Genomic DNA, 25643 nt, shown 5'->3' on the forward strand with positions numbered 1-25643 from the left:
GCCTGAACTTTAAAGCACCTCACCTGAGTGTCCCTAGGATGAGTGAGAAGGCCTGAGAAAGGCTGGAGTACTCGCTCTCTCAACTCCAAATCATCCAATACAGATTTCAGTTTGTATTTTCAAGCCCTTCAAAACTTTCCTGGCCAGTCAGCTCTCTGCAGCAGAGGGAGGATCAGTGTTTTTGCAATATCCTCCCTTGTTTGGGGTGCTTTTGGAAGACTGAGGGAACTTTTGTTCCTTGAGGGTTTTTATCCCTTACCAGAATTATTCTATTCTTATCCCTTAATAAAAAACCCTTTGCAAACCAAACAATGCCGGGTTTTTTTGCTTCTCTTTAGTTTTTGAAATTGACTCTCAATGGATCATGGGAAGGCAAATGAGTTGCTGCTGATTTCAGTGCAGCCGTGGCCAAAGGGGTCAGAGCAGCATTCGTGCCCTTGCCCACATGTGTCTCCTCTGTGTCACAGCCCCCTGTTTAGATGGCCACAGCCCGGACTTCTCCCGAGGGGGCTCCTTCTGCTGCCATGAGCAGGTGCAGGAGGGGAGTGTTTGCTGCTTTTTGGAGCAGTTCCTAAAGTTCACATCCAGTTGCCTCAGATGCTTTAGGGAATGCATTCCTTCCAACCTGGGGCAGGTTGGCCACAATGGGGGAGGCCCCAGGGCACGTGTCCCTGTGTCACAGGGCCCTTTGTGACATGGTGGCTGTCGTCAATGGGATGGGACAGGCAGGGTGTCCATGGGCCCTTTGTGACACATCCTGATATAGGTGTTTGTCGTCAACGCGGCCGCGCCACAGTGCTCGGAGCACGCGTCTGGTCAGGACGGGAGAGAGCGGTGCTGTGAGGAGTCTCCTCGCAGCCAACTCATTCGTCGCTGACCCGAAGCATTTCCGAGAGTTCTTTTTATAGCAAGATCCCTCGAGGCCGGACCACGGGAGTTGGTGACCCAGAGCTTTTCTGAGGCTTCCCCACTCCCTGTGGGAGTGGCCCTCGAGGCCAGGCCACGGGACTTCGGTGACCCAGAACTTTTCTGGGCATCACCAGTCCCTGTGGAAGGTGCCCTCGAGACCAGACCACGGGACTTGGTCACCTACAGTCCCTGTGGAAGGTGCCCTCGAGGCCAGACCACGGGACTCGGTCACCTGCAGTCCCTGTGGAAGGTGCCCTTGAGGCCAGAACACCCGACTTTGTGATCTGGAGTTTTTCCCGGGCATCCCCACTCACTGGGGAAGGTGCCCTTGAAGACATTCTGTGAGACTTGGCAACCAGGGTCTTTTCCAAGGCGTCTCTCGTACCCTCAAGGTCAACGTGTGGGATGGCGGGGAGACGCTCCGGCCTGCGCAGGCTGCTCAGGCTGAAGAGGAAGAGAGAAGGCCCTGGGGCTGCCTCAGAACAGCAACCTGAGGAGATGCAGCACTTCCAGCCCCTGCAGCAGGGTGAGTGCTGGAGTTGGGCCACAGGGCTGCGGGCTGCAGCCAACTTGGCTCCTTCCCGTTCCCCGTGGACACGCCCAGGGAAAGGCAGGGAGGAAGAGGGGCCCAGGCTGACCTCCCCAGCATCCCTGCTCCATCCGCTGGGCACCCCAGGGCCGGCCCTGCCTCTGGAGCACAGGGCTGGGCTGTGTTCCCTGGCCTCTCCTGCAGCCCCTCAGCTCTGCCTGCGCTCGCTCTTTGACAGATCCAGGCCAGGAACGGACAGAGGAGCAGGACCGCCCCCGTGGCCGTTTCCGCAGAGCAGTTCAGGTACCTGCAGCCATCCCCCCCTGGGCTGGGCCTGCTGTCCCTGCTCAGCCTGGCACCGCTGGTGGATCACTCCGTCCGACTTCCCTCTCTTCCCTGCCTTTTGTTCTCGTGCAGAGGTTTCTGAAATTCATGGGAATTCGGCGCAGAACACCCAGGACCACAGCACCTGAGGTTATGGCAGAGCCTGACACCAGGACAACCGAGATCAAGGAGAAGCCTGATGTCAGCACTGCGCCGATTAATCCCATGGAAATCTCTGACACTGCTGTGACTGAGGACACGGCCAACCCTGACACCGCACTGGCCGATCTCACTGTGAAGGCTGACATCGAACTGACTCATTGCACAGCAAAGCCCGACACCGCTTTGGCTGATGACACAATCGGCTCTGACACTGCAGCGACTGATGTCATGGCCAAGGCTGACATGGCGCCGATGCCCACTGACGGGACATCAAACTCTGACGGGGCATCAATGGACAGCACAGCAAAGCCTGACACCGCTTTCGCTGATGACAGACCCAGCTCTGACATTGATATCGTGGCACGGACTGACTGCCCACCGATGTCAACTGATGGCACATCAAGCTCAGCCACGACACCGATGGATGACACAGCAAAGCCTGAGTCTGCGTTGACCCAGGACACAATCAACGCTGAAACCAAACCAACTGATCTCATGGCAGAGGGTGACGCCATGACTGAGGGCATCAGAAACGATGACACCACCCCCACTCAGAGTGTCACCGATGCTCCCAATCTGTACTTTTTCCAGGAGAAAGGTGTCTCCAGTCGGAAGCAAGTAAGCAGCCTGTGGCCAGGGCTCAAGTGCCCCAGGGGTCTTGTGGCCCCTCAAGCTGGGTCTGCTGGGCCCCCTAAGCTTTTGAGGCTGCACTCTGTGGTGGGAAGAGAAGCACTTCTTGGGGGAAGCTGGACAACCTGCTCGCTCTTACAACTCTCCAACTCTCCCCCACTCCCTGTTCAGGTGCTGGCCATCGTGAGGTACATCCACCAGTGCCTCACATCCCATGTGTCTCCAGATGTCAGGCAGCACATTGACATCCGCAGACTCACTGAGGCACACCCCTGTGATGTGGTGACAACTCTCCTGCACTGTGCCCCAGCGTGTGACAGGTACAGGGCCCAGCTGCCTTGGTGGCTCAGGGATCACCAACCCTTACAACCCATCACCCTCTAGAGCCTGTCTCACCTGGTCTGCCAGAGAGATGGAGTGTTCCAGGACACTCTGGCCCCTCCATTTCCCAGCCCTGGCCTGTCAGCCCCTGATCCTACAGCCATGTGCCCTCCATGCCCCTCAAGGCACCATGCCTCTGTCACCTGGGCCCCCACAGCTGCCCAGGCTATGGTGCTGTGGCTGAGACCCCCCTGATGCAGAGCTCTGACTCCACAGAGCTGCTGCAATGATGTGGAGCAGCATCGCTTCCTCAGGAACAACAATGGAGAAGGTGCTGCCAACACTGCTCGGAGCAATTGAGGACTGGCCAGTGCACAATGTGTCCACTTCTAATGGCGATGACACAGACATCTTTGCCCTGGCTGTGAGTTTCTGGAATTGGCCTTTGCTCCTCCCCAGGTCACTTCCCCCACCACTGCATCTCCCTGCCTCAGGCACTGGGCTGCAAGTGTGGCTGAGGGGCAGGTTCAGGGACACCAGGCTGGCTGCTCCCCCTGGGTCTCCCCTGGCCTCTCCCTCCCATGCTCCAGCCCCACCACATGGACCTCTCGCACTGAGTGCTGTCTCTGTGTGATTTTCTTGCAGGCAACCCTGGCACTGTGGCTGATCATCCAGGAGCCCAAGTGCCAAGAGGACCTGACAAGTTATGCCCCACAGCTCCTCGTGGCTCTGCTCTTCCAAATTTTCATGAGCACAGAGCAGATGCCAGAGGAGGTCAGCACTTTCTGGAGGGGATGTCAGGAGGAACATGGCCTTCCCAGCAATCCCAACAGGTGCTCCATCCCAGTCCTCTATTCCTCCCATGCCCTTGGGGCTGAGGCCAGGGCTCCCAGCATGACCTGGCCTTTGCTCTGCACACAGGTTTGCAGTACAGACCCTGAAGGGCCTGCTCTGCCGCCTGCACTGGGAGAATGAGGTGGTGGCCATTGAACGCAAGTGTGGCTGGGAGACACTCCTGTGCTGTGACACCCACCACTATGCAGTGGGGCTGCTGGCCAGGTGAGACACCCTTCTCCCCACTGCCCATGTTGTCTCTCCCCTGGGCATGGGACATCCCACACAGCCCCCGTGGGCGTGGGCCAAAGGCCTTGACATAAAGGGATGGCAGAGCAGATTAGAAAAGGCTGTGAGAGGCAGATGCACAGGAGGAGCTACATCCCAAAACATCCCCGTTTTGTCCAGGGCTGGTGGGAAAAATGCAAGCCTCTGTCCTGGAGTCAATCCTTGGAGAGCTTTGCCCACCCAGCTCAGGCTCAATGGCTCTGTTTTTCCTCCTGACAGGGAGATGCGCAGTGTCTTGGTCCCCTTCCATTCCCAGATGACAATCCACCTGATCGGGCTGCTCAGCAGGGACCAGCCTCGCTGGGAGCTCCCTGCCCTGGCCTTCCTTGTGGAGGTGAGCCTGATGGCAAGTGCTGCTTTGCTTGCCTGCCTCCCCCTCTCTGCCCTCTCACAGCCGCAGCTGCCCAGGATGGTGCCTGCGCCCTGTGCTGCTGCCTGGGCCCAGTCCTGGACAGCTCCAGGCTCCTGCCACCTGGGCACCCCGTCACTGCTCTCTGCCTTCCAGCTCCTGGACTATCTGGATGGGAGAGAGTGTCATGACAGGGTCCTGCCCATCCTGTCAAGGAACCTGCAGAGCCAGTGCCCAGACAGGCGTCGCCTGGCACTCAGAGGCCTCCTGGTTCTCAGTGTGGATCCCTCAATGGTAAGAAGGGGACATCTGGCTGAAGCCACACTGGCAGCCTGGGGCTGGGGAACGCAGGCACTTGGGCTTGGCTGGGCTTTGGGAGCTGTGGCTGCTGCTCCCAGCTCTCCTGCCTCCCTGTGCAGCTGCCCAGGCCCTGTGGGACAGGCCTTTGGCCTCTGGGCCCTGTGGGGTTGCACCGCCAGAGAGCTGTTGCACAGCTTCACAGCACAGCACTGTGTTCCACACAGGCCGAAAGCATCTGCAGCCTGGCTGAAAGCCTCCTGGAGTTGCTGCATCATGAAGACGGAGAGCTGGTCGGGATGACCCTCTCTGTGTTCCTCAATGTGCTCCGGGACGAAGACCTTCAGACATTCAGCTCCGCTGCCCCAAAGCTGGCTGAGGCACTTCGGCCACTCTTTGACAACGTAAGGTTCTGGTGCTGCCAGGAAACTTTTTGCTCTTGGGATTTTCAGACCTCTGCCAGGTGGGCCTGGAGCAGCCATTACTGAGGTCTTTTTTGTCTTCTTTTGCACCAGGACAACAGCCACGTGCAGCTGCTCTCCATTCGCCTCTTCCGAGAGCTGATGGAGTTGGCAGCAGAAGAGGGAAAGACGGATGTGCACCAGAGCCTGGTCCCATTCTTCCGCTGGGATGATGAGAACCAGTGCATGGCAGAGGTGAGCATTTGTGGGCTCTGCTGTCCCCGTGGCAGGGGGCTCGGCTGCCTCTCATCCAGGTGCCTCCATGGGGTGCAGGCCTTCGGGAACAAGATGCTCCAGTGTGGGTCATCCACAGGGCTACAAGTCCTGCCATGGAAACCTGCTCCTGCGTGGGCTCTCTCCATGGGCTGCAGGACCCTGACAGCGCCCAGCTCCAGCATGGGCCTCCCACAGGCTCACAGCCTCCTTTGACCATCCACCCACTGCCACAGGGGCTCCCCCACAGGCTGCAGGGGGAGCTCTGCACCCTGGTGCTCCTCCATGAGCTGCAGGGGCACAGCTGCTTCACCAGGATCTGCACCACGGGCTGCAGGGGCACCTCAGCTCCAGCACCTGGAGTTCCTCCTCGTCCTCCTTGCTTTCTGTGTTGTGGTTCACATGTGCTCACTCTATTCTTCCCTGGCTGCAATTTGCACCTGCACAAGAATTTTCTTTCCCCTCTTAAATATGGCATCACAGAGGCATTACTATCATTCCTGAGTGGCTTGGCCTTGGCCAGCGGCAGCTCTGTCCTGGAGCCGGCAGGCATTGGCTCTGCCACATGGGGGAAGCTTTGAGCAGCTTCTGACAGAGGCCACCCCTGTCGAACCCTGCTACCAAGACCTGACCACAGAAACCCCAGACAACTTCCAATCTGAACTTTTTAGTGGAGAAAGGTGTCTACAATCAGAAGCAAGCAGGCAAGCAGCCTGTGGCCAGGGCTCCTGCCCGCCAGGGGTCTTGTGGCCCCTCAAACTAGGTCTGCTGGGCCCCGTAAGCCTTTGAGGCTGTACTCTTGTGGAAAGCTGGGCACCCTGCTCACTGTGGCAGCTCTCCAACTCTCCCCCACTCCCTGTTCAGGTGCCGGCCATCGTGAGGTACATCCACCAGTGCCTCACATCCCACGTGTCTCCAGATGTCAGGCAGCACATTGACATCCGCAGACTCGCTGACACAAACCCTCATGAGGTTGTGATGACTCTCCTGCACTGTGCCCCAGCGTGTGACAGGTACAGGGCCCAGCTGCCTTGGTGGCTCAGGGATCACCAACCCTTACAACCCATCACCCTCTAGAGCCTGTCCCACCTGGTCTGCCAGAGAGATGGAGTGTTCCAGGATACTCTGGCCCCTCCATTTCCCAGCCCTGGCCAGTCAGCCCCTGATCCTGCAGCCATGTGCCCTCCCTGCCCCTCAAGGCACCGTGGCTCTGTCACCTGGGCCCCCACAGCTGCCCAGGCTATGGTGCTGTGGCTGAGACCCCCCTGATGCAGAGCTCTAACTCCACAGAGCTGCTGCAGTGATGTGGAGCAGCATCGCCTCCTCGGGAACAACAGTGGAGAAGGTGCTGCCAACACTGCTCGGAGTGATTGAGGACTGGCCAGTGCACACCGTGTCCACTTCTGATGATGACGACACAGACATCTTTGCCCTGGCTGTGAGTTTCTGGAATTGGCCTTTGCTCCTCCCCAAGTCGCCTCTCCAGCAACTCTCCATCCTCCCCCACCACTGCATCTCCCTGCCCCAGGCACTGGGCTGCAAGTGTGGCTGAGGGGCAGGTTCAGGGACACCAGGCTGGCTGCTCCCCCTGGGTCTCCCCTGGCCTCTCCCTCCCATGCTCCAGCCCCACCACATGGACCTCTCGCACTGAGTGCTGTCTCTGTGTGGTTTTCTTGCAGGCAACCCTGGCACTGTGGCTGATCATCCAGGAGCCCGAGTGCCAAGATATTGTAATCAATTATGCCCCCCATCTTCTAGTGGCTCTGCTCTTCCAAATTTTCATGAGCACAGAGCAGATGCCAGAGGAGGTCAGCACTTTCTGGAGGGGATGCCAGGAGGAATATGGCCTTCCCAGCAACCCCAACAGGTGCTCCATCCCAGTCCTCTATCCCTCCCATGCCCTTGGGGCTGAGGCCAGGGCTCCCAGCATGGCCTGGCCTTTGCTCTGCACACAGGTTTGCAGTACAGACCCTGAAGGCCCTGCTCTGCCGCCTGCACTGGGAGAATGAGGTGGTGGCCATTGAACGCAAGTGTGGCTGGGAGACACTCCTGTGCTGTGACACCCACCACTATGCAGTGGGGCTGCTGGCCAGGTGAGACACCCTTCTCCCCACTGCCCCTGTTGTCTCTCCCCTGGGCACGAGGCATCCCACACAGCCCCCGTGGGCGTGGGCCAAAGGCCTTGATATCAAGAGATGGCAGAGCAGATTGGAAAAGACTGTGAGAGGCAGATGCACAGGAGGAGCCACTTCACCAATTGTCCTGTTCCGTCCAGGGCTGGTGGGAAAAATCCAAGCCTCTGTGACTCAGTCCTTGGAGAGCTTTGCCCACCCAGCTCAGGCTTGATGGCTCTGTTTTTCCTCCTGACAGAGAGATGCGCAGTGTCTTGGTCCCCTTCCATTCCCAGATGACAATCCACCTGCTTGGGCTGCTCAGCAGGGACCAGCCTCGCTGGGAGCTCCCTGCCCTGGCCTTCCTTGTGGAGGTGAGCCTGATGGCAAGTGCTGCTTTGCGTGCCTGCCTCCCCCTCTCTGCCCTCTCACAGCCGCAGCTGCCCGGGATGGTGCCTGCGCCCTGTGCTGCTGCCTGGGCGCAGCCCTGGGCAGCTCCAGGTTCCAACCACCCGGGCACCCCGTCACTGCTCTCTGCCTTCCAGCTCCTGGACTATCTGGATGGGAGAAAATGTCACGACAGGGTCCTGCCCATCCTGTCAAGGAACCTGCAGAGCCAGTGCCCAGACAGGCGTCGCCTGGCACTCAGAGGCCTCCTGGTTCTCAGTGTGGATCCCTCAATGGTAAGAAGGGGACATCTGGCTGAAGCCACACTGGCAGCCTGGGGCTGGGGAATGCAGGCACTTGGACTTAACTGGGCTTTGGGAGCTGTGGCTGCTGCTCCCAGCTCTCCTGCCTCCCTGTGCAGCTGCCCAGGCCCTGTGGGACAGGCCTTTGGCCTCTGGGCCCTGTGGCATCAGCGTGGGATTTGCACCACCAGAGAGCTGTTGGTGGGGCAGCTGTTCAGGACTTCACAGCAGAGCACTGTGTTCCACACAGGCCGAAAGCGTCTGCAGCCTGGCTGAAAGCCTCCTGGAGTTGCTGTATCATGAAGACGGAGAGCTGGTCGGGATGACCCTCTCTGTGTTCCTCAATGTGCTCCGGGATGAAGATCTTCAGGCGTTCAGCTCCGCTGCCCCAAAGCTGGCTGAGGCACTTCGGCCACTCTTTGACAATGTAAGGCTCTGGTGCTACCAGGATAGTTTGTGCCTTGTGGATTTTCAGGCCTCTGCCTGGTGGGCCTGGAGCAGCCAATGCTGAGGTCTCCTTCTTTTCTTCTGCACCAGGACAACAGCCACGTGCAGCTACTCTCCATTCATCTCTTCCGAGAAATGATGGACTTTCTGGCAGAAGAGGGACAAAAGACACTTGTGCAGCAGAGCCTTGTGCCGCTGTTCTTCCACTGCTATGATGAGAACCAGTGCGTGGCAGAGGTGAGCACTTGTGGGCTCTGGCGTCCCTGTGGCAGGGGGCTCAGCTGCCTCTAGTCGTGATGCCTGGCGAGCTCCATCCTCTTCCTGGCCTTGGCCCAGGGATGCAAGTGCTGTGCCCTGGGCTGTAGTGCCATGTCTTGGTCTCTGCTGCTCTGCAGGCCTCTCGGGAAACACTCCTTTGTGCTGCAAGTTTCCTCAAGAGAAGGGATCTTGAGCAGCTGCTGAGGAAACAGCAGCACTTGGAGTTCTGCGATTGCCTGGTAAGGAGCACCCTAAAGACCCAACCCCAGGCTGGACAAGCCCCCAGTCCCGATGCCCAGTGTGTGGGGTTGGCCCTGTGCCCCTGCCCACTGCTGCACCCAGCTGTGGGACACCAGCCTGCACCCCACACGCTGCTACCTTCCCTCGGCCATGTGGGCTCTTCTCCAGGCTGCCCCTGAGCCAGGGGGCTGCTGGAACCCCAGCCCAGCTGGGCTGTGGGGCAGGGTGGCCCCATGGCTCCCCATGAGAAACTCTGCTCCCTCCAAAGCCCGGCACCACTGGGCCTCAGGGCTGTGCAGGCAGGGGAGGCCAGTGCTGGGAGCAGGCAGCACCCGGCCAAGGGGCAGAGCCTCAGCCAACCCTTCCCTCTGTGCCCTGCTGCTCTCTACAGATGGACAAGGACGTCAGCCGAAGGGACGAGCACCTGCGCCAGGCCCTGCCCTACCTGCAGAGCCCACAGCAGCCCCTGCGAGAGGTGGCCATCAGGTTCATGGGTGAGCCACAAGCCCGCGGTCCCTCCCCCCCACTGCAGCTCGGCCCCAGCCCCGGCTGCTGCAGCGGCAGCAGGATGCGGCCCAGGGATGTGCTGTGAAACTCTGAGTGCCCTGGTGACTGCTGCCACCCTCTGCCAGTCGTGCCCTTTGGTGTCCCGATGCGAGAAGGCCAGGAGGCCGTGTGGCCAGGAGGCCGTGTGGCCAGGAGGCCGTGTGGCCAGGAGGCCGTGTGGCTGGGCTGGCAGCGCCACTGGGGTGGAGCTGTGCCGCTGGGGCCCTGACACGCTCTCTGTTCACAGGGGTCGCTGCCTGGCACACAAAAGACCTGCAGCCCATCATGAAGGGTGAGTGAGGACAGTGGGCTCTCCCTGGGGGCTGGCGGGGAGGAGCACAGACCCTGAGCATGGAGCTGCAATCCCTGCCCTGCCTGCACAGAGCTCTACTCCCTGCATGGACAAGTTGCGCTGTGGGCAGAGTAGGGACACATTTCAGGGGCACAGGGGGCATTAAGGGCCAGCACCTTCCCGCTCATCCTGTTGGCCCCTTCTCCCTCCTGGCCATGGCAAAGCTGGCTGGGATGGCCTTTCAGGAGGGGCTCCTGGAGTCCCCACAGATCCGGGCTCTGACCTTGGCTCCATTCCTCTCTCTTCCAGCCCTTGAAGTCATGTCTGAAGATGACTGCCCCTCCTACTCCACCATGCGGACTGCAGCCTTGTCCGCTTTTCGACGGGCAGTAACAAAGTAATCCTCTCCATCGACACAACCAGCGTCCCTCCAACAGCAATGAAAGACCAAGGGACGAGTCAGCTTCTCAGCGCAGCTGGAGCTGCAGCTGATGCTGGGCCCAACTGAGCCAGCTGGCAAAACCAGGCAGCTCCTGGCCTCCCCATCCCTATGGACAGCTTCCTCCCTTCCTTCCCATCTCCTGCCCACACTTCATCCCTCCCCTTCCCCTTAGCTTAAGAAGGTTCTTCCCTTTCCTTCCCCTTAGTTTAAGAAGGTTCTTCCCTCCCCTTCCCCTTAGGTTAAGAAGGTTCTTCCCTCCCCTTCCCCTTAGGTTAAGATGTTTTGTCTGTCCCCTTCCCCTTAGGTTAGGAAGGTTTTTCCCTTCCTTTTCCCTTAGCTTAAGAATCATAAAACCATAGAATCACAGGATCAGCCAGGTTGGAAGGGAAGTCTGAGATCCTCAGGTCCAAACCTTGATCCATTACTGCCCTGGTTACTAGACCATGTGTCGTGGGTTTACTCTGGCTGGATTCAAACCCTCCCAAAAATTGCTAAAGATTGAGAGAGGTTCACACAGGCAAAACAGACTCAACAGGAGGATAATATTCAAATTTATTGCTAACAGGATAAAAACTAACAAGTCAGAAAATACACAGTATTAAATCCACTTTTCAACCACCCTTTGGCCCCTTGCATCAACGCAGGAGGAGAACTCTCAGGGTCATAGCTAAAGTCTCTCTTTATGGGGGTGTGAGGGGTCTGTGCATCCCCCATGGTCCTTCATGGGCTGTTGGGGGACAACCCGCTCCACCATCATCTTCACCACGGCTTACAGGGAGTTAAAGCTCTGAGTCTTTTCCCTGCTACGTGGGGTCCCTCCAGGGGAGCAAGCTCTCAGGGGACCCCTCCAAGTACGATCCACACCTCCTCGGGTCGCAGGTTCTGCAGGGGCCTCTCTGCTCTGGGACAGCAGCTGCCACAGACCAAGGGTCATGGCCACCACCCCGTCCCATCCTGGGCCAGGGCTGAGGGGGATTCGGCCCCCCCAGGCCCAGCGGCTCCCTCGTCACTCTCCTGGCTCCAGTTTCTACTGTGCAATAAGCTTCTCTTCCAGCCTTTTAAATATTTAATTCACAGAGGCATTGCTAAAGCTTTCTATTGGTTCTTCTCCCGGTGAGAATCAGAAAGTCCACCCCTGTGGAACCAACCACCTTCAGTTCCAGGGGGGAAAGGACGAGTAAACCCACGACACCATGGCACTAAGTGCCACATCCAATCTCATCTTAAAAACCTCCAGGGACAGAGAATACACCACTTCCCTAGGCAGCCCATTCCAACACCTGATTACCTTCTCCAGCCACTTTGTGGTTGAAGAACGTTCATCCCTCCCCTTCCCCTTAGATTAAGAAATTTCATCCCTCCCCTTCCCCTTAGGTTAAGAAGCTTCAGCCCTCCCCTTCTCCTTTGATTAATAAACATTCACTTTCTCCCCCTGAGATGCATCAGTGTGGAACTTAAGCGGCACAAACCCTCAGCCCTGCAGCACACGGGCCCGCTCCTGCCTTGCTTTTGCCCCTTGCGCCGTGGGCACACACACACTGGGACAAGCATTTTTGGGCATGTGGCATCTACATGGTGGACTCTCACAATCAACTTCTCTACCCAGGTGGCAATGTCTTGACACATAGCAGCAGCCCAGATGGGTTTCCCTCTGCATTTCCAATTGGCCTCCTTCCATCTATCCAACCATCCCCACAGAGCATTGGCCACCGTCCACGATTCAGTGGAGAGGTAAAGCCTCAGCCACTTCTCTCATTCAGCAAAGTCCACCCCCAAAGGAAGCAGTTTAGGCTAGAGCAGGACTACAACCTTGAGGACATATTCCAAATGAGACTCACAGGTGCTGAGTTCACCACGTCATAAACCCAATGCACAAACTTGAAGGTCCTTATCTCAAGAAGGGTCTTAATATCTCAGCTGAAACAAACTGACAGATGGGACAGGCCTCTTGGCATGGTTATGTGGCAGAGGAAAGAACAACCCCAAGCATCATGGTGCCTACAGGTTCAATACATGTGTAAATCACATAAAGGCAGTTATTTCTTCTCCACCTTTCCTCTCTCAGGGCCTCACGTTGGGTGCCAATTATGTCTCAGTTTAACAAGACAGAAGTGTTTGCTGAGGAGGACGAGTTATGAGGAAGACCAAACTTCCCTCTCTAAGCAATTGTAAATCCAAAATTAAGAGGCTCAAGTCAAGGAAATGTGGAGAAATAAAAAAAATAGCAGCCCTTTATTAAAGGATATATGTGTATAGGTAGCACAGAAAAAGAACAAAAGCAAACAACGGTCCTGCACCCAAATTCCCAAACAAATCCAGTTCTTTTTGCCTTTTGGCGCAATTCTATGCACGACCGGCAGGGGGCGCTGCTGGGCTGTGGCGGCTCCCGTGAGGGGCCGAATGGAGACACCCCCCTTCGTTGGTGGGTCCGAGCTGTGCCCACACGGCAACCGAGGAGGGCAGGGCCGGCCTTTTCCCTCCAAAGCTCCTTTGCAGTCGGCACTGGCTTCTCCGATGAAATCTGAGGCAGACTGGGCAGTGGGCAGGGCAGGCAGTGAGAGAAACAGAGGCGGGCAGGGGCCAAGGCAACTCGGCAACTTGGAGGAAAACAGAGATGAAAACCTGGAGCTTTTTTCTCTCCACACACGCCCTCCCTGAGTCCCGGGCAACAATAAAGTAAAAAGTTGCAGTTTCCCCAGGAGAAAAACTCACCTTCCCCCCCACAGACTTCTGAGCCAATTAGCTTGGAATATGGGGCTATGGGCTACTCTTCTGTGTGTGTGAATCACTCCAGCCACCTCCTCCCCCTCCCATGTTCAACACTTTTCTTCTGGGTTTTCTTTTGGGGTTGTTTTTTCTGTTTTATTTTGTTTTGTTTTGTTAATTTAAAACAGACAAACCTATGAGAGGGGGACATTGCTGTTCCTTCTGAAATGCATTTTAGCATGAACTGTGATCATTCTGGGGAGTTTTATTTTCCCTCCTTCGAATATTCATAACTTCTTGGCTTCCTCCATCCCACAGCAGTGAGCTGGTCCAAAAGAAACATTTCTTTCTGTCATCTATTTATCTGCTCTCACTTCCATGTCTTGATTCACCACTCCACTGCTTTCATGACACCTTCAAATAAAAAAGCCCCCTGTCTCCCTTCTCAAGGGCATCACTAGTTGTCACTTGGCACTTTCAGCCTCTCCTTACTAAGAGCTGTCCCTTGAGTCCACATGAACCAGGGTGGAATCCACCCTGACCACCAGGGGCAGCCCACAGTTCTGGGAAGACTTCACCTGGACTTGCTCATGGCTGCAGGCAAGATTTGAAGACAGCCTGAGCTTTAAAGCACCCGAGTGTCCACAGGATGAGTTGGAAGGCCTTAGAAAGGCTGGAGCACTCGCTCTCTCAGCTCCAAATCATCCAATAGAGATTTTACTTTGCTGAGAGCCCTTCAAAGGCTTTCCTGGCCAGTCAGCTCTCTGCACCAGAGGGAGGATTAGTGTTTTTGCCATATCCTCCCTTGTTTGGGGTGCTTTTGGAACACTGAGGGAACTTTTGTTCCTTGAGAGTTTTTATCCTTTAGCAGAATTATTTTATTCTTTTCCCTTAATAGAAAACTGTTTGCAAACCAAACAACCATGCCCAGTTTTTTTGCTTCTGTTTAGTTTTTGAAATTGACTCTCAATGGACCATGTGAACGCAAAGGATTTGCAGGTTTGAGAGGGGAAGCGAGCTTCCAAATCTTTGATGTTCTCAGGTCCTCCCAATTCAGTTAAACTGCAAAGTTTGCCACTTCTTTCAACTGCCTGTGTTGAGTAATGGGAAATAATGCTTTCCTGAATTTAGGTTTATTAAAGGCCAGATTCTTCTGTGCCTTCCCAGCAAAGATGTTTTTGTGCTGCAGGTAATCATTTCCGTGAAGAAATCGTTCCAGCAAGGAGCCACAGTTTCTGCCTTCTGACAGATGCCAAGCCTTGCCAGCAGTTGCTGCAGCAGCTCCTCCCAACAACCCCTTGCAAGAGCACAGCCATGAATGCCTGTTGGCTTTGGCTGCCCTGTGGCAGGGAAGTCCCCAGGGGCGCAGGTCTTTGGGGCAGGAGACGGGCACCATCCCTGCCAGGACTCAAAGCAGTGGCACGGGAGGGGAGTGTTTGGTGCTTTTTGGAGCCATTCCTAAAGTTCACGTCCAGCTGTCTCAGATGCTTTAGGGAATGCATTCCTTCCAACCTGGGGCAGGTTGGCCACAATGGGGGAGGCCCCAGGGCACGTGTCCCTGTGTCACAGGGCCCTTTGTGACATGGTGGCTGTCGTCAATGGGATGGGAGAGGGCAGTGTGTCCAAGGGCCCTTTGTGACACATCCTGATATAGGTGTTTGTCGTCAACGCGGCCGCGCCACAGTGCTCGGAGCACGCGTCTGGTCAGGACGGGAGAGAGCGGTGCTGTGAGGAGTCTCCTCGCAGCCAACTCATTCGTCGCTGACCCGAAGCATTTCCGAGAGTTCTTTTTATAGCAAGATCCCTCGAGGCCGGACCACGGGAGTTGGTGACCCAGAGCTTTTCTGAGGCTTCCCCACTCCCTGTGGGAGTGGCCCTCGAGGCCAGGCCACGGGACTTTGGTGACTCAGAACTTTTCTGGGCATCACCAGTCCCTGTGGAAGGTACCCTCGAGGCCAGACCACGGGACTTGGTCACCTACAGTCCCTGTGGAAGTTGCTCTCGAGGCCAGACCACGGGACTCAGTCACCTGCAGTCCCTGTGGAAGGTGCCCTTGAGGCCAGAACACCCGACTTTGTGATCTGGAGTTTTTCCCGGGCATCCCCACTCACTGGGGAAGGTGCCCTTGAAGACATTCTGTGAGACTTGGCAACCAGGGTCTTTTCCAAGGCGTCTCTCGTACCCTCAAGGTCAACGTGTGGGATGGCGGGGAGACGCTCCGGCCTGCGCAGGCTGCTCAGGCTGAAGAGGAAGAGAGAAGGCCCTGGGGCTGCCTCAGAACAGCAACCTGAGGAGATGCAGCACTTCCAGCCCCTGCAGCAGGGTGAGTGCTGGAGTTGGGCCACAGGGCTGCGGGCTGCAGCCAACTTGGCTCCTTCCCGTTCCCCGTGGACACGCCCAGGGAAAGGCAGGGAGGAAGAGGGGCCCAGGCTGACCTCCCCAGCATCCCTGCTCCATCTGCTGGGCACCCCAGGGCCGGCCCTGCCTCTGGAGCACAGGGCTGGGCTGTGTTCCCTGGCCTCTCCTGCAGCCCCTCAGCTCTGCCTGCGCTCGCTCTTTGACAGATCCAGGCCAGGAACGGACAGAGGAGCAGGACCGCCCCCGTGGCCGTTTCCGCAGAGCAGTTCAGGTACCTGCAGCCATCCCCCCCTGGGCTGGGCCTGCTGTCCCTGCTCAGCCTGGCACCGCTGGTGGATCACTCCGTCCGACTTCCCTCTCTTCCCTGCCTTTTGTTCTCATGCAGAGGTTTCTGAAATTCATGGGAATTCGGCGCAGAACACCCAGGACCACAGCACCTGAGGTTATGGCAGAGCCTGACACCAGGACAACCGAGATCAAGGAGAAGCCTGATGTCAGCACTGCGCCGATTAATCCCATGGAAATCTCTGACACTGCTGTGACTGAGGACACGGCCAACCCTGACACCGCACTGGCCGATCTCACTGTGAAGGCTGACATCGAACTGACTCATTGCACAGCAAAGCCCGACACCGCTTTGGCTGATGACACAATCGGCTCTGACACTGCAGCGACTGATGTCATGGCCAAGGCTGACATGGCGCCGATGCCCACTGACGGGACATCAAACTCTGACGGGGCATCAATGGACAGCACAGCAAAGCCTGACACCGCTTTCGCTGATGACAGAACCAGCTCCGACCTTGATATCGTGGCACGGGCTGACTGCCCACCGATGTCAACTGATGGCACATCAAGCTCAGCCACGACACCGATGGATGACACAGCAAAGCCTGAGACTGCGTTGACCCAGGACACAATCAACGCTGAAACCAAACCAACTGATCTCATGGCAGAGGGTGACGCCATGACTGAGGGCATCAGAAACGATGACACCACCCCCACTCAGTGTGTCACCGATGCTCCCAATCTGGACTTTTTCCAGGAGAAAGGTGTCTCCAGTCGGAAGCAAGTAAGCAGCCTGTGGCCAGGGCTCAAGTGCCCCAGGGGTCTTGTGGCCCCTCAAGCTGGGTCTGCTGGGCCCCCTAAGCCTTTGAGGCTGCACTCTGTGGTGGGAAGAGAAGCACTTCTTGGGGGAAGCTGGACACCCTGCTCGCTCTTACAACTCTCCAACTCTCCCCCACTCCCTGTTCAGGTGCCGGCCATCGTGAGGTACATCCACCAGTGCCTCACATCCCACGTGTCTCCAGATGTCAGGCAGCACATTGACATCCGCAGACTCACTGAGGCACACCCCTGTGATGTGGTGACAACTCTCCTGCACTGTGCCCCAGCGTGTGACAGGTACAGGGCCCAGCTGCCTTGGTGGCTCAGGGATCACCAACCCTTACAACCCATCACCCTCTAGAGCCTGTCTCACCTGGTCTACCAGAGAGATGGAGAGTTGCAGGACACTCTGGTCCCTCCATTTCCCAGCCCTGGCCTATCAGCCCCTGATCCTACAGCCATGTGCCCTCCATGCCCCTCAAGGCACCGTGGCTCTGTCACCTGGGCCTCCACAGCTGCCCAGGCTATGGCGCTGTGGCTGAGACCCCCCTGACCCAGAGCTCTAACTCCACAGAGCTGCTGCAATGATGTGGAGCAGCATCGCCTCCTCAGGAACAACAGTGGAGAAGGTGCTGCCAACACTGCTCGGAGCAATTGAGGACTGGCCAGTGCACAATGTGTCCACTTCTGATGGCGATGACACAGACATCTTTGCCCTGGCTGTGAGTTTCTGGAATTGGCCTTTGCTCCTCCCCAGGTCGCCTCTCCAGTGACTCTCCATCCTCCCCCACCACTGCATCTCCCTGCCTCAGGCACTGGGCTGCAAGTGTGGCTGAGGGGCAGATTCAGGGACACCAGGCTGGCTGCTCCCCCTGGGTCTCCGCTGGCCTCTCCCTCCCATGCTCCAGCCCCACCACATGGACCTCTCGCACTGAGTGCTGTCTCTGTGTGGTTTTCTTGCAGGCAACCCTGGCACTGTGGCTGATCATCCAGGAGCCCAAGTGCCAAGAGGACCTGATAAGTTATGCCCCACAGCTCCTCATGGCTCTGCTCTTCCAAATTTTCATGAGCACAGAGCAGATGCCAGAGGAGGTCAGCACTTTCTGGAGGGGATGTCAGGAGGAACATGGCCTTCCCAGCAATCCCAACAGGTGCTCCATCCCAGTCCTCTATCCCTCCCATGCCCTCGAGGCTGAGGCCAGGGCTCCCAGCATGACCTGGCCTTTGCTCTGCACACAGGTTTGCAGTACAGACCCTGAAGGCCCTGCTCTGCCGCCTGCACTGGGAGAATGAGGTGGTGGCCATTGAACGCAAGTGTGGCTGGGAGACACTGCTGTGCTGTGACACCCACCACTATGCAGTGGGGCTGCTGGCCAGGTGAGACACCCTTCTCCCCACTGCCCATGTTGTCTCTCCCCTGGGCATGGGGCATCCCACACAGCCCCCATGGGCGTGGGCCAAAGGCCTTGACATCAAGGGATGGCAGAGCAGATTAGAAAAGACTGTGAGAGGCAGGTGCACAGGAGGAGCCACTTCACCAATTGTCCTGTTCCGTCCAGGGCTGGTGGGAAAATCCAGGCCTCTGTCCTGGAGTCAATCCTTGGATAGCTTTGCCCACCCAACTCAGGCTCAATGGCTCTGTTTTTCCTCCTGACAGGGAGATGCGCAGTGTCTTGGTCCCCTTCCATTCCCAGATGACAATCCACCTGATCGGGCTGCTCAGCAGGGACCAGCCTCGCTGGGAGCTCCCTGCCCTGGCCTTCCTTGTGGAGGTGAGCCTGATGGCAAGTGCTGCTTTGCTTGCCTGCCTCCCCCTCTCTGCCCTCTCACAGCCGCAGCTGCCCGGGACGGTGCCTGCGCCCTGTGCTGCTGCCTGGGCCCAGCCCTGGACAGCTCCAGGCTCCTGCCACCTGGGCATCCCATCACTGCTCTCTGCCTTCCAGCTCCTGGACTATCTGGGTGGGAGAGAGTGTCACGACAGGGTCCTGCCCATCCTGTCAAGGAACCTGCAGAGCCAGTGCCCAGACAGGCGTCGCCTGGCACTCAGAGGCCTCCTGGTTCTCAGTGTGGATCCCTCAATGGTAAGAAGGGGACATCTGGCTGAAGCCACACTGGAACTGGCTGGGGAACACAGGCACTTGGGCTTGACTGGGCTTTGGGAGCTGTGGCTGCTGCTCCCAGCTCTCCTGTCTCCCTCTTCTGCTGCCCAGGCCCTGTGGGACAGGCCTTTGGCCTCTGGGCCCTGTGGGGTTGCACCACCAGAGAGCTGTTGCGCAGCTTCACAGCAGAGCACTGTGTTCCACACAGGCCAAAAGCATCTGCAGCCTGGCTGAAAGCCTCCTGGAGTTGCTGCATCATGAAGACGGAGAGCTGGTCGGGATGACCCTCTCAGTGTTCCTCAATGTGCTCCGGGATGAAGACCTTCAGACATTCAGCTCCGCTGCCCCAAAGCTGGCTGAGGCACTTCGGCCACTCTTTGACAACGTAAGGTTCTGGTGCTGCCAGGAAACTTTTTGCTCTTGGGATTTTCAGACCTCTGCCTGGTGGGCCTGGAGCAGCCATTACTGAGGTCTTTTTTGTCTTCTTTTGCACCAGGACAACAGCCACGTGCAGCTGCTCTCCATTCGCCTCTTCCGAGAGCTGATGGAGTTGGCAGCAGAAGAGGGAAAGACGGATGTGCACCAGAGCCTGGTCCCATTCTTCCGCTGGGATGATGAGAACCAGTGCATGGCAGAGGTGAGCATTTGTGGGCTCTGCTGTCCCTGTGGCAGGGGGCTCGGCTGCCTCTCATCCAGGTGCCTCCATGGGGTGCAGGCCTTCGGGAACAAGATGCTCCAGTGTGGGTCCTCCACAGGGCTACAAGTCCTGCCAGGGAAACCTGCTCCTGCGTGGGCTCTCTCCATGGGCTGCAGGTCCCTGCCAGCCCCCAGCTCCAGCATGGGCCTCCCACAGGCTCACAGCCTCCTTTGACCATCCACCCACTGCCACAGGGGCTCCCCCACAGGCTGCAGGGGGAGCTCTGCACCCTGGTGCTCCTCCATGAGCTGCAGGGGCACAGCTGCTTCACCAGGATCTGCACTATGGGCTGCAGGGGCACCTCAGCTCCAGCACCTGGAGTTCCTCCTCGTCCTCCTTGCTTTCTGTGTTGTGGTTCACATGTGCTCACTCTATTCTTCCCTGGCTGCAATTTGCACCTGCACAAGAATTTTCTTTCCCCTCTTAAATATGGCATCACAGAGGCATTACTATCATTCCTGAGTGGCTTGGCCTTGGCCAGCGGCAGCTCTGTCCTGGAGCCGGCAGGCATTGGCTCTGCCACATGGGGGAAGCTTTGAGCAACTTCTGACAGAGGCCACCCCTGTCGAACCCTGCTACCAAGACCTGACCACAGAAACCCCAGACAACTTCCAATCTGAACTTTTTAGTGGAGAAAGGTGTCTACAATCAGAAGCAAGCAGGCAAGCAGCCTGTGGCCTGGGCTCCTGCCCGCCAGGGGTCTTGTGGCCCCTCAAACTAGGTCTGCTGGGCCCCGTAAGCCTTTGAGGCTGTACTCTTGGGGAAAGCTGGGCACCCTGCTCACTGTGGCAGCTCTCCAACTCTCCCCCACTCCCTGTTCAGGTGCCGGCCATCGTGAGGTACATCCACCAGTGCCTCACCTTCCACGTGTCTCCAGATGTCAGGCAGCACATTGACATCCGCAGACTCGCTGACACAAACCCTCATGAGGTTGTGATGACTCTCCTGCGCTGTGCCCCAGCATGTGACAGGTACAGGGCCCAGCTGCCTTGGTGGCTCAGGGATCACCAACCCTTACAACCCATCACCCTCTAGAGCCTGTCTCACCTGGTCTACCAGAGAGATGGAGTGTTCCAGGATACTCTGGTCCCTCCATTTCCCAGCCCTGGCCAGTCAGCCCCTGATCCTACAGCCATGTGCCCTCCATACCCCTCAAGGCACCATGCCTCTGTCACCTGGGCCCCCACAGCTGCCCAGGCTATGGTGCTGTGGCTGAGACCCCCCTGATGCAGAGCTCTAACTCCACAGAGCTGCTGCAATGATGTGGAGCAGCATCGCCTCCTCAGGAACAACAGTGGAGAAGGTGCTGCCAACACTGCTTGGAGTGATTGAGGACTGGCCAGTGCACAATGTGTCCACTTCTGATGGAGACGACATCTTTGCCCTGGCTGTGAGTTTCTGGAATTGGCCTTTGCTCCTCCCCAGGTCGCCTCTCCAGTGACTCTCCATCCTCCCCCACCACTGCATCTCCCTGCCTCAGGCATTGGGCTGCAAGTGTGGCTGAGGGGCAGGTTCAGGGACACCAGGCTGGCTGCTCCCCCTGGGTCTCCCCTGGCCTCTCCCTCCCATGCTCCAGCCCCACCACATGGACCTCTCGCACTGAGTGCTGTCTCTGTGTGGTTTTCTTGCAGGCAACCCTGGCACTGTGGCTGATCATCCAGGAGCCCGAGTGCCAAGATGTTGTAATCAATTATGCCCCCCATCTTCTAGTGGCTCTGCTCTTCCAAATTTTCATGAGCACAGAGCAGATGCCAGAGGAGGTCAGCACTTTCTGGAGGGGATGCCAGGAGGAATATGGCCTTCCCAGCAACCCCAACAGGTGCTCCATCCCAGTCCTCTATCCCTCCCATGCCCTTGGGGCTGAGGCCAGGGCTCCCAGCATGACCTGGCCTTTGCTCTGCACACAGGTTTGCAGTACAGACCCTGAAGGCCCTGCTCTGCCGCCTGCACTGGGAGAATGAGGTGGTGGCCATTGAACGCAAGTGTGGCTGGGAGACACTCCTGTGCTGTGACACCCACCACTATGCAGTGGGGCTGCTGGCCAGGTGAGACACCCTTCTCCCCACTGCCCCTGTTGTCTCTTCCCTGGGCATGGGGCATCCCACACAGCCCCCGTGGGCGTGGGCCAAAGGCCTTGACATCAAGAGATGGCAGAGCAGATTGGAAAAGACTGTGAGAGGCAGATGCACAGGAGGAGCCACTTCACCAATTGTCCTGTTCCGTCCAGGGCTGGTGGGAAAAATCCAAGCCTCTGTGACTCAGTCCTTGGAGAGTTTTGCCTGCCCAGCTCAGGCTCGATGGCTCTGTTTTTCCTCCTGACAGGGAGATGCGCAGTGTCTTGGTCCCCTTCCATTCCCAGATGACAATCCACCTGCTTGGGCTGCTCAGCAGGGACCAGCCTCGCTGGGAGCTCCCTGCCCTGGCCTTCCTTGTGGAGGTGAGCCTGATGGCAAGTGCTGCTTTGCCTGCCTGCCTCCCCCTCTCTGCCCTCTCACAGCCGCAGCTGCCCGGGATGGTGCCTGCGCCCTGTGCTGCTGCCTGGGCCCAGCCCTGGGCAGCTCCAGGTTCCAACCACCCGGGCACCCCGTCACTGCTCTCTGCCTTCCAGCTCCTGGACTATCTGGATGGGAGAAAATGTCACGACAGGGTCCTGCCCATCCTGTCAAGGAACCTGCAGAGCCAGTGCCCAGACAGGCGTCGCCTGGCACTCAGAGGCCTCCTGGTTCTCAGTGTGGATCCCTCAATGGTAAGAAGGGGACATCTGGCTGAAGCCACGCTGGCAGCCTGGGGCTGGGGAACACAGGCACTTGGGCTTGACTGGGCTTTGGGAGCTGTGGCTGCTGCTCCCAGCTCTCCTGCCTCCCTGTGCAGCTGCCCAGGCCCTGTGGGACAGGCCTTTGGCCTCTGGGCCCTGTGGCAGCAGCATGGGATTTGCACCACCAGAGAGCTGTTGGTGGGGCAGCTGTTCAGGACTTCACAGCAGAGCACTGTGTTCCACACAGGCCGAAAGCGTCTGCAGCCTGGCTGAAAGCCTCCTGGCGTTGCTGCATCATGAAGACGGAGAGCTGGTCGGGATGACCCTCTCAGTGTTCCTCAACGTGCTCCGGGATGAAGATCTTCAGGCGTTCAGCTCCGCTGCCCCAAAGCTGGCTGAAGCACTTCTATCACTCTTTGACAATGTAAGGTTCTGGTGCTTCCAGGATAGTTTGTGCCTTGTGGATTTTCAGGCCTCTGCCTGGTGGGCCTGGAGCAGCCAATGCTGAGGTCTCCTTCTTTTCTTCTACACCAGGACAACAGCCACGTGCGGCTGCTCTCCATTCGTCTCTTCCGAGAAATGATGGACTTTCTGGCAGAAGAGGGACAAAAGACACTTGTGCAGCAGAGCCCTGTGCCGCTGTTCTTCCACTGCTATGATGAGAACCAGTGCGTAGCAGAGGTGAGCACTTGTGGGCTCTGGTGTCCCTGTGGCAGGGGGCTCAGCTGCCTCTTGTCCTGATGCCTGGCGAGCTCCATCCTCTTCCTGGCCTTGGCCCAGGGATGCAAGTGCTGTGCCCTGGGCTGTAGTGCCATGTCTTGGTCTCTGCTGCTCTGCAGGCCTCTCGGGAAACACTCCTTTGTGCTGCAAGTTTCCTCAAGAGAAGGGATCTTGAGCAGCTGCTGAGGAAACAGCAGCACTTGGAGTTCTGCGATTGCCTGGTAAGGAGCACCCTAAAGACCCAGCCCCAGGCTGGACAAGCCCCCAGTCCCAATACCCAGTGTGTGGGGCTGGCCCTGTGCCCCTGCCCACTGCTGCACCCAGCTGTGGGACACCGGCCTGCACCCCACACGCTGCTCCCTTCCCTCGGCCGTGTGGGCTCTTCTCCAGGCTCTGCTGCCCCTGAGCCAGGGGGCTGCTGGAGCCCCAGCCCAGCTGGGCTGTGGGGCAGGGTGGCCCCGTGGCTCCCCATGAGCAACTCTGCTCCCTCCAAAGCCCGGCACCACTGGGCCTCAGGGCTGTGCAGGCAGGGGAGGCCAGTGCTGGGAGCAGGCAGCACCCGGCCAAGGGGCAGAGCCTCAGCCAACCCTTCCCTCTGTGCCCTGCTGCTCTCTACAGATGGACAAGGACGTCAGCCGAAGGGACGAGCACCTGCGCCAGGCCCTGCCCTACCTGCAGAGCCCACAGCAGCCCCTGCGAGAGGTGGCCATCAGGTTCATGGGTGAGCCACAAGCCCGCGGTCCCTCCCCCCCACTGCAGCTCGGCCCCAGCCCCGGCTACTGCAGCGGCAGCAGGATGCGGCCCAGGGATGTGCTGTGAAACTCTGAGTGCCCTGGTGACTGCTGCCGCCCTCTGCCAGTCGTGCCCTTTGGTGTCCCGATGCGAGAAGGCCAGGAGGCCGTGTGGCCAGGAGGCCGTGTGGCCAGGAGGCCGTGTGGCCAGGAGGCCGTGTGGCTGGGCTGGCAGCGCCACTGGGGTGGAGCTGTGCCGCTGGGGCCCTGACACGCTCTCTGTTCACAGGGGTTGCCGCCTGGCACACAAAAGACCTGCAGCCCATCATGAAGGGTGAGTGAGGACAGCGGGCTCTCACTGGGGGCTGGCGGGGAGGAGCACAGACCCCGAGCATGGAGCTGCAATCCCTGCCCTGGCCGCACAGAGCTCTGCTCCCTGCATGGACAAGTTGCGCTGTGGGCAGAGCAGGGACACATTTCAGGGGCACAGGGGACATTAAGGGCCAGCACCTTCCCGCTCATCCTGTTGGCCCCTTCTCCCTCCTGGCCATGGCAAAACTGGCTGGGATGGCCTTTCAGGAGGGGCTCCTGGAGTCCCCACAGATCCAGGCTCTGACCTTGGCTCCATTCCTCTCTCTTCCAGCCCTTGAAGTCATGTCTGAAGATGACTGCCCCTCCTACTCCACCATGCGGACTGCAGCCTTGTCCGCTTTTCGACGGGCAGTAACAAAGTCATCCTCTCCATCGACACAACCAGCGTCCCTCCAACAGCAATGAAAGACCAAGGGACGAGTCAGCTTCTCAGCGCAGCTGGAGCTGCAGCTGATGCTGGGCCCAACTGGGCCAGCTGGCAAAACCAGGCAGCTCCTGGCCTCCCCATCCCTATGGACAGCTTCCTCCCTTCCCTTCCCATCTCCTACCCACACTTCATCCCTCCCCTTCCCCTTAGCTTAAGAAGGTTCTTCCCTTTCCTTCCCCTTAGTTTAAGAAGGTTCTTCCCTCCCCTTCCCCTTAGGTTAAGAAGGTTCTTCCCTCCCCTTCCCCTTAAGTTAATAAGGTTCTTCCCTTTCCCTTAGGTTAAGAAGGTTCTTCCCTCCCCTTCCCCTTAGGTTAAGATGTTTTGTCTGTCCCCTTCCCCTTAGATTAGGAAGGTTTTTCCCTTCCTTTTCCCTTAGCTTAAGAATCATAAAACCATAGAATCACAGGATCAGCCAGGTTGGAAGGGAAGTCTGAGATCCTCAGGTCCAAACCTTGATCCATTACTGCCCTGGTTACTAGACCATGTGTCGTGGGTTTACTCTGGCCGGATTCAAACCCTCCCAAAAACTGCTAAAGATTGAGAGAGGTTCACACAGGCAAAACAGACTGTACAGGAGGATAATATCCAAATTCATTGCTAACAGGATAAAAACTAACAAGTCAGAAAATACACAGTATTAAATACACTTTTGAACCACCCTTTGGCCCCTTGCATCAACGCAGGAGGAGAATTCTCAGGGCCATAGCTGAAGTCTCTCTTTATGGGGGTGCGAGGGGTCTGTGCATCCCCCATGGTCCTTCATGGGCTGTGGGGGGACAACCCGCTCCACCATCATCTTTACCACGGCTTACAGGGAGTTAAAGCTCTGAGTCTTTTCCCTGCTACGTGGGGTCCCTCCAGGGGAGCAAGCTCTCAGGGGACCCCTCCAAGTACGATCCACACCTCCTCGGGTCGCAGGTTCTGCAGGGGCCTCTCTGCTCTGGGACAGCAGCTGCCACGGACCAAGGGTCATGGCCACCACCCTGTCCCGTCCCAGGACAGGGTCGAGGGGGATTCGGCCCCCCCAGGCCCAGCGGCTCCCTCTTCACTCTCCTGGCTCCACCCCTGTGGAACCAACCACCTTTAGTTCCAGGGGGGAAAGGACAAGTAAACCCATGACACCATGGCACTAAGTGCCACATCCAATCTCATCTTAAAAACCTCCAGGGACAGAGAATCCACGACTTCCCTAGGCAGCCCATTCCAACGCCTGATTACCTTCTCCAGCCACTTTGTGGTTGAAGAACGTTCATCCCTCCCCTTCCCCTTAGGTTAAGAAGGTTCATCCCTCCCCTTCCCCTTAGGTTAAGAAAGTTCTTCCCTGCCCTT

The 25643-nt window shown here is 57.9% G+C and overlaps 1 protein-coding gene across 1 annotated transcript; it reads left to right on the forward strand.

The window, feature by feature from the left end:
- Positions 1 to 1314: 1314 nt before the first annotated feature.
- LOC116788453 lies at positions 1315 to 24292 on the forward strand. Its single transcript, XM_032691295.1, has 23 exons — positions 1315 to 1435; positions 1677 to 1741; positions 1856 to 2542; positions 2726 to 2874; positions 3152 to 3299; positions 3521 to 3708; positions 3797 to 3934; positions 4217 to 4331; positions 4503 to 4640; positions 4871 to 5047; positions 5159 to 5299; positions 6182 to 6330; positions 17088 to 17235; positions 20941 to 21128; positions 21217 to 21354; positions 21632 to 21746; positions 21918 to 22055; positions 22312 to 22488; positions 22599 to 22745; positions 22904 to 23005; positions 23403 to 23505; positions 23805 to 23849; positions 24159 to 24292. Exons 1-23 carry the CDS (start codon positions 1315 to 1317, stop codon positions 24290 to 24292), a joined length of 3651 nt encoding a protein of 1216 aa, XP_032547186.1.
- The last annotated feature ends 1351 nt before the right edge of the window (positions 24293 to 25643 follow it).

The sequence above is a fragment of the Chiroxiphia lanceolata genome, chromosome 6, assembly GCF_009829145.1.
Source record: "Chiroxiphia lanceolata isolate bChiLan1 chromosome 6, bChiLan1.pri, whole genome shotgun sequence".
In the NCBI taxonomy this organism is placed as follows: Eukaryota; Metazoa; Chordata; class Aves; order Passeriformes; family Pipridae; genus Chiroxiphia; species Chiroxiphia lanceolata.

What these genes read in the sequence shown, in the direction of transcription:
- LOC116788453 (XM_032691295.1), top strand. Translation starts at nt 1,315, where the DNA reads ATGGCGGGGAGACGCTCCGGCCTGCGCAGGCTGCTCAGGCTGAAGAGG. An exon ending in CTTCCCAGCAACCCCAACAG is followed by an intron (nt 21,129 to 21,216) that starts GTGCTCCATCCC and finishes CTCTGCACACAG; the next exon opens with GTTTGCAGTACAGACCCTGA. An exon ending in GCAGTGGGGCTGCTGGCCAG is followed by an intron (nt 21,355 to 21,631) that starts GTGAGACACCCT and finishes TCCTCCTGACAG; the next exon opens with GGAGATGCGCAGTGTCTTGG.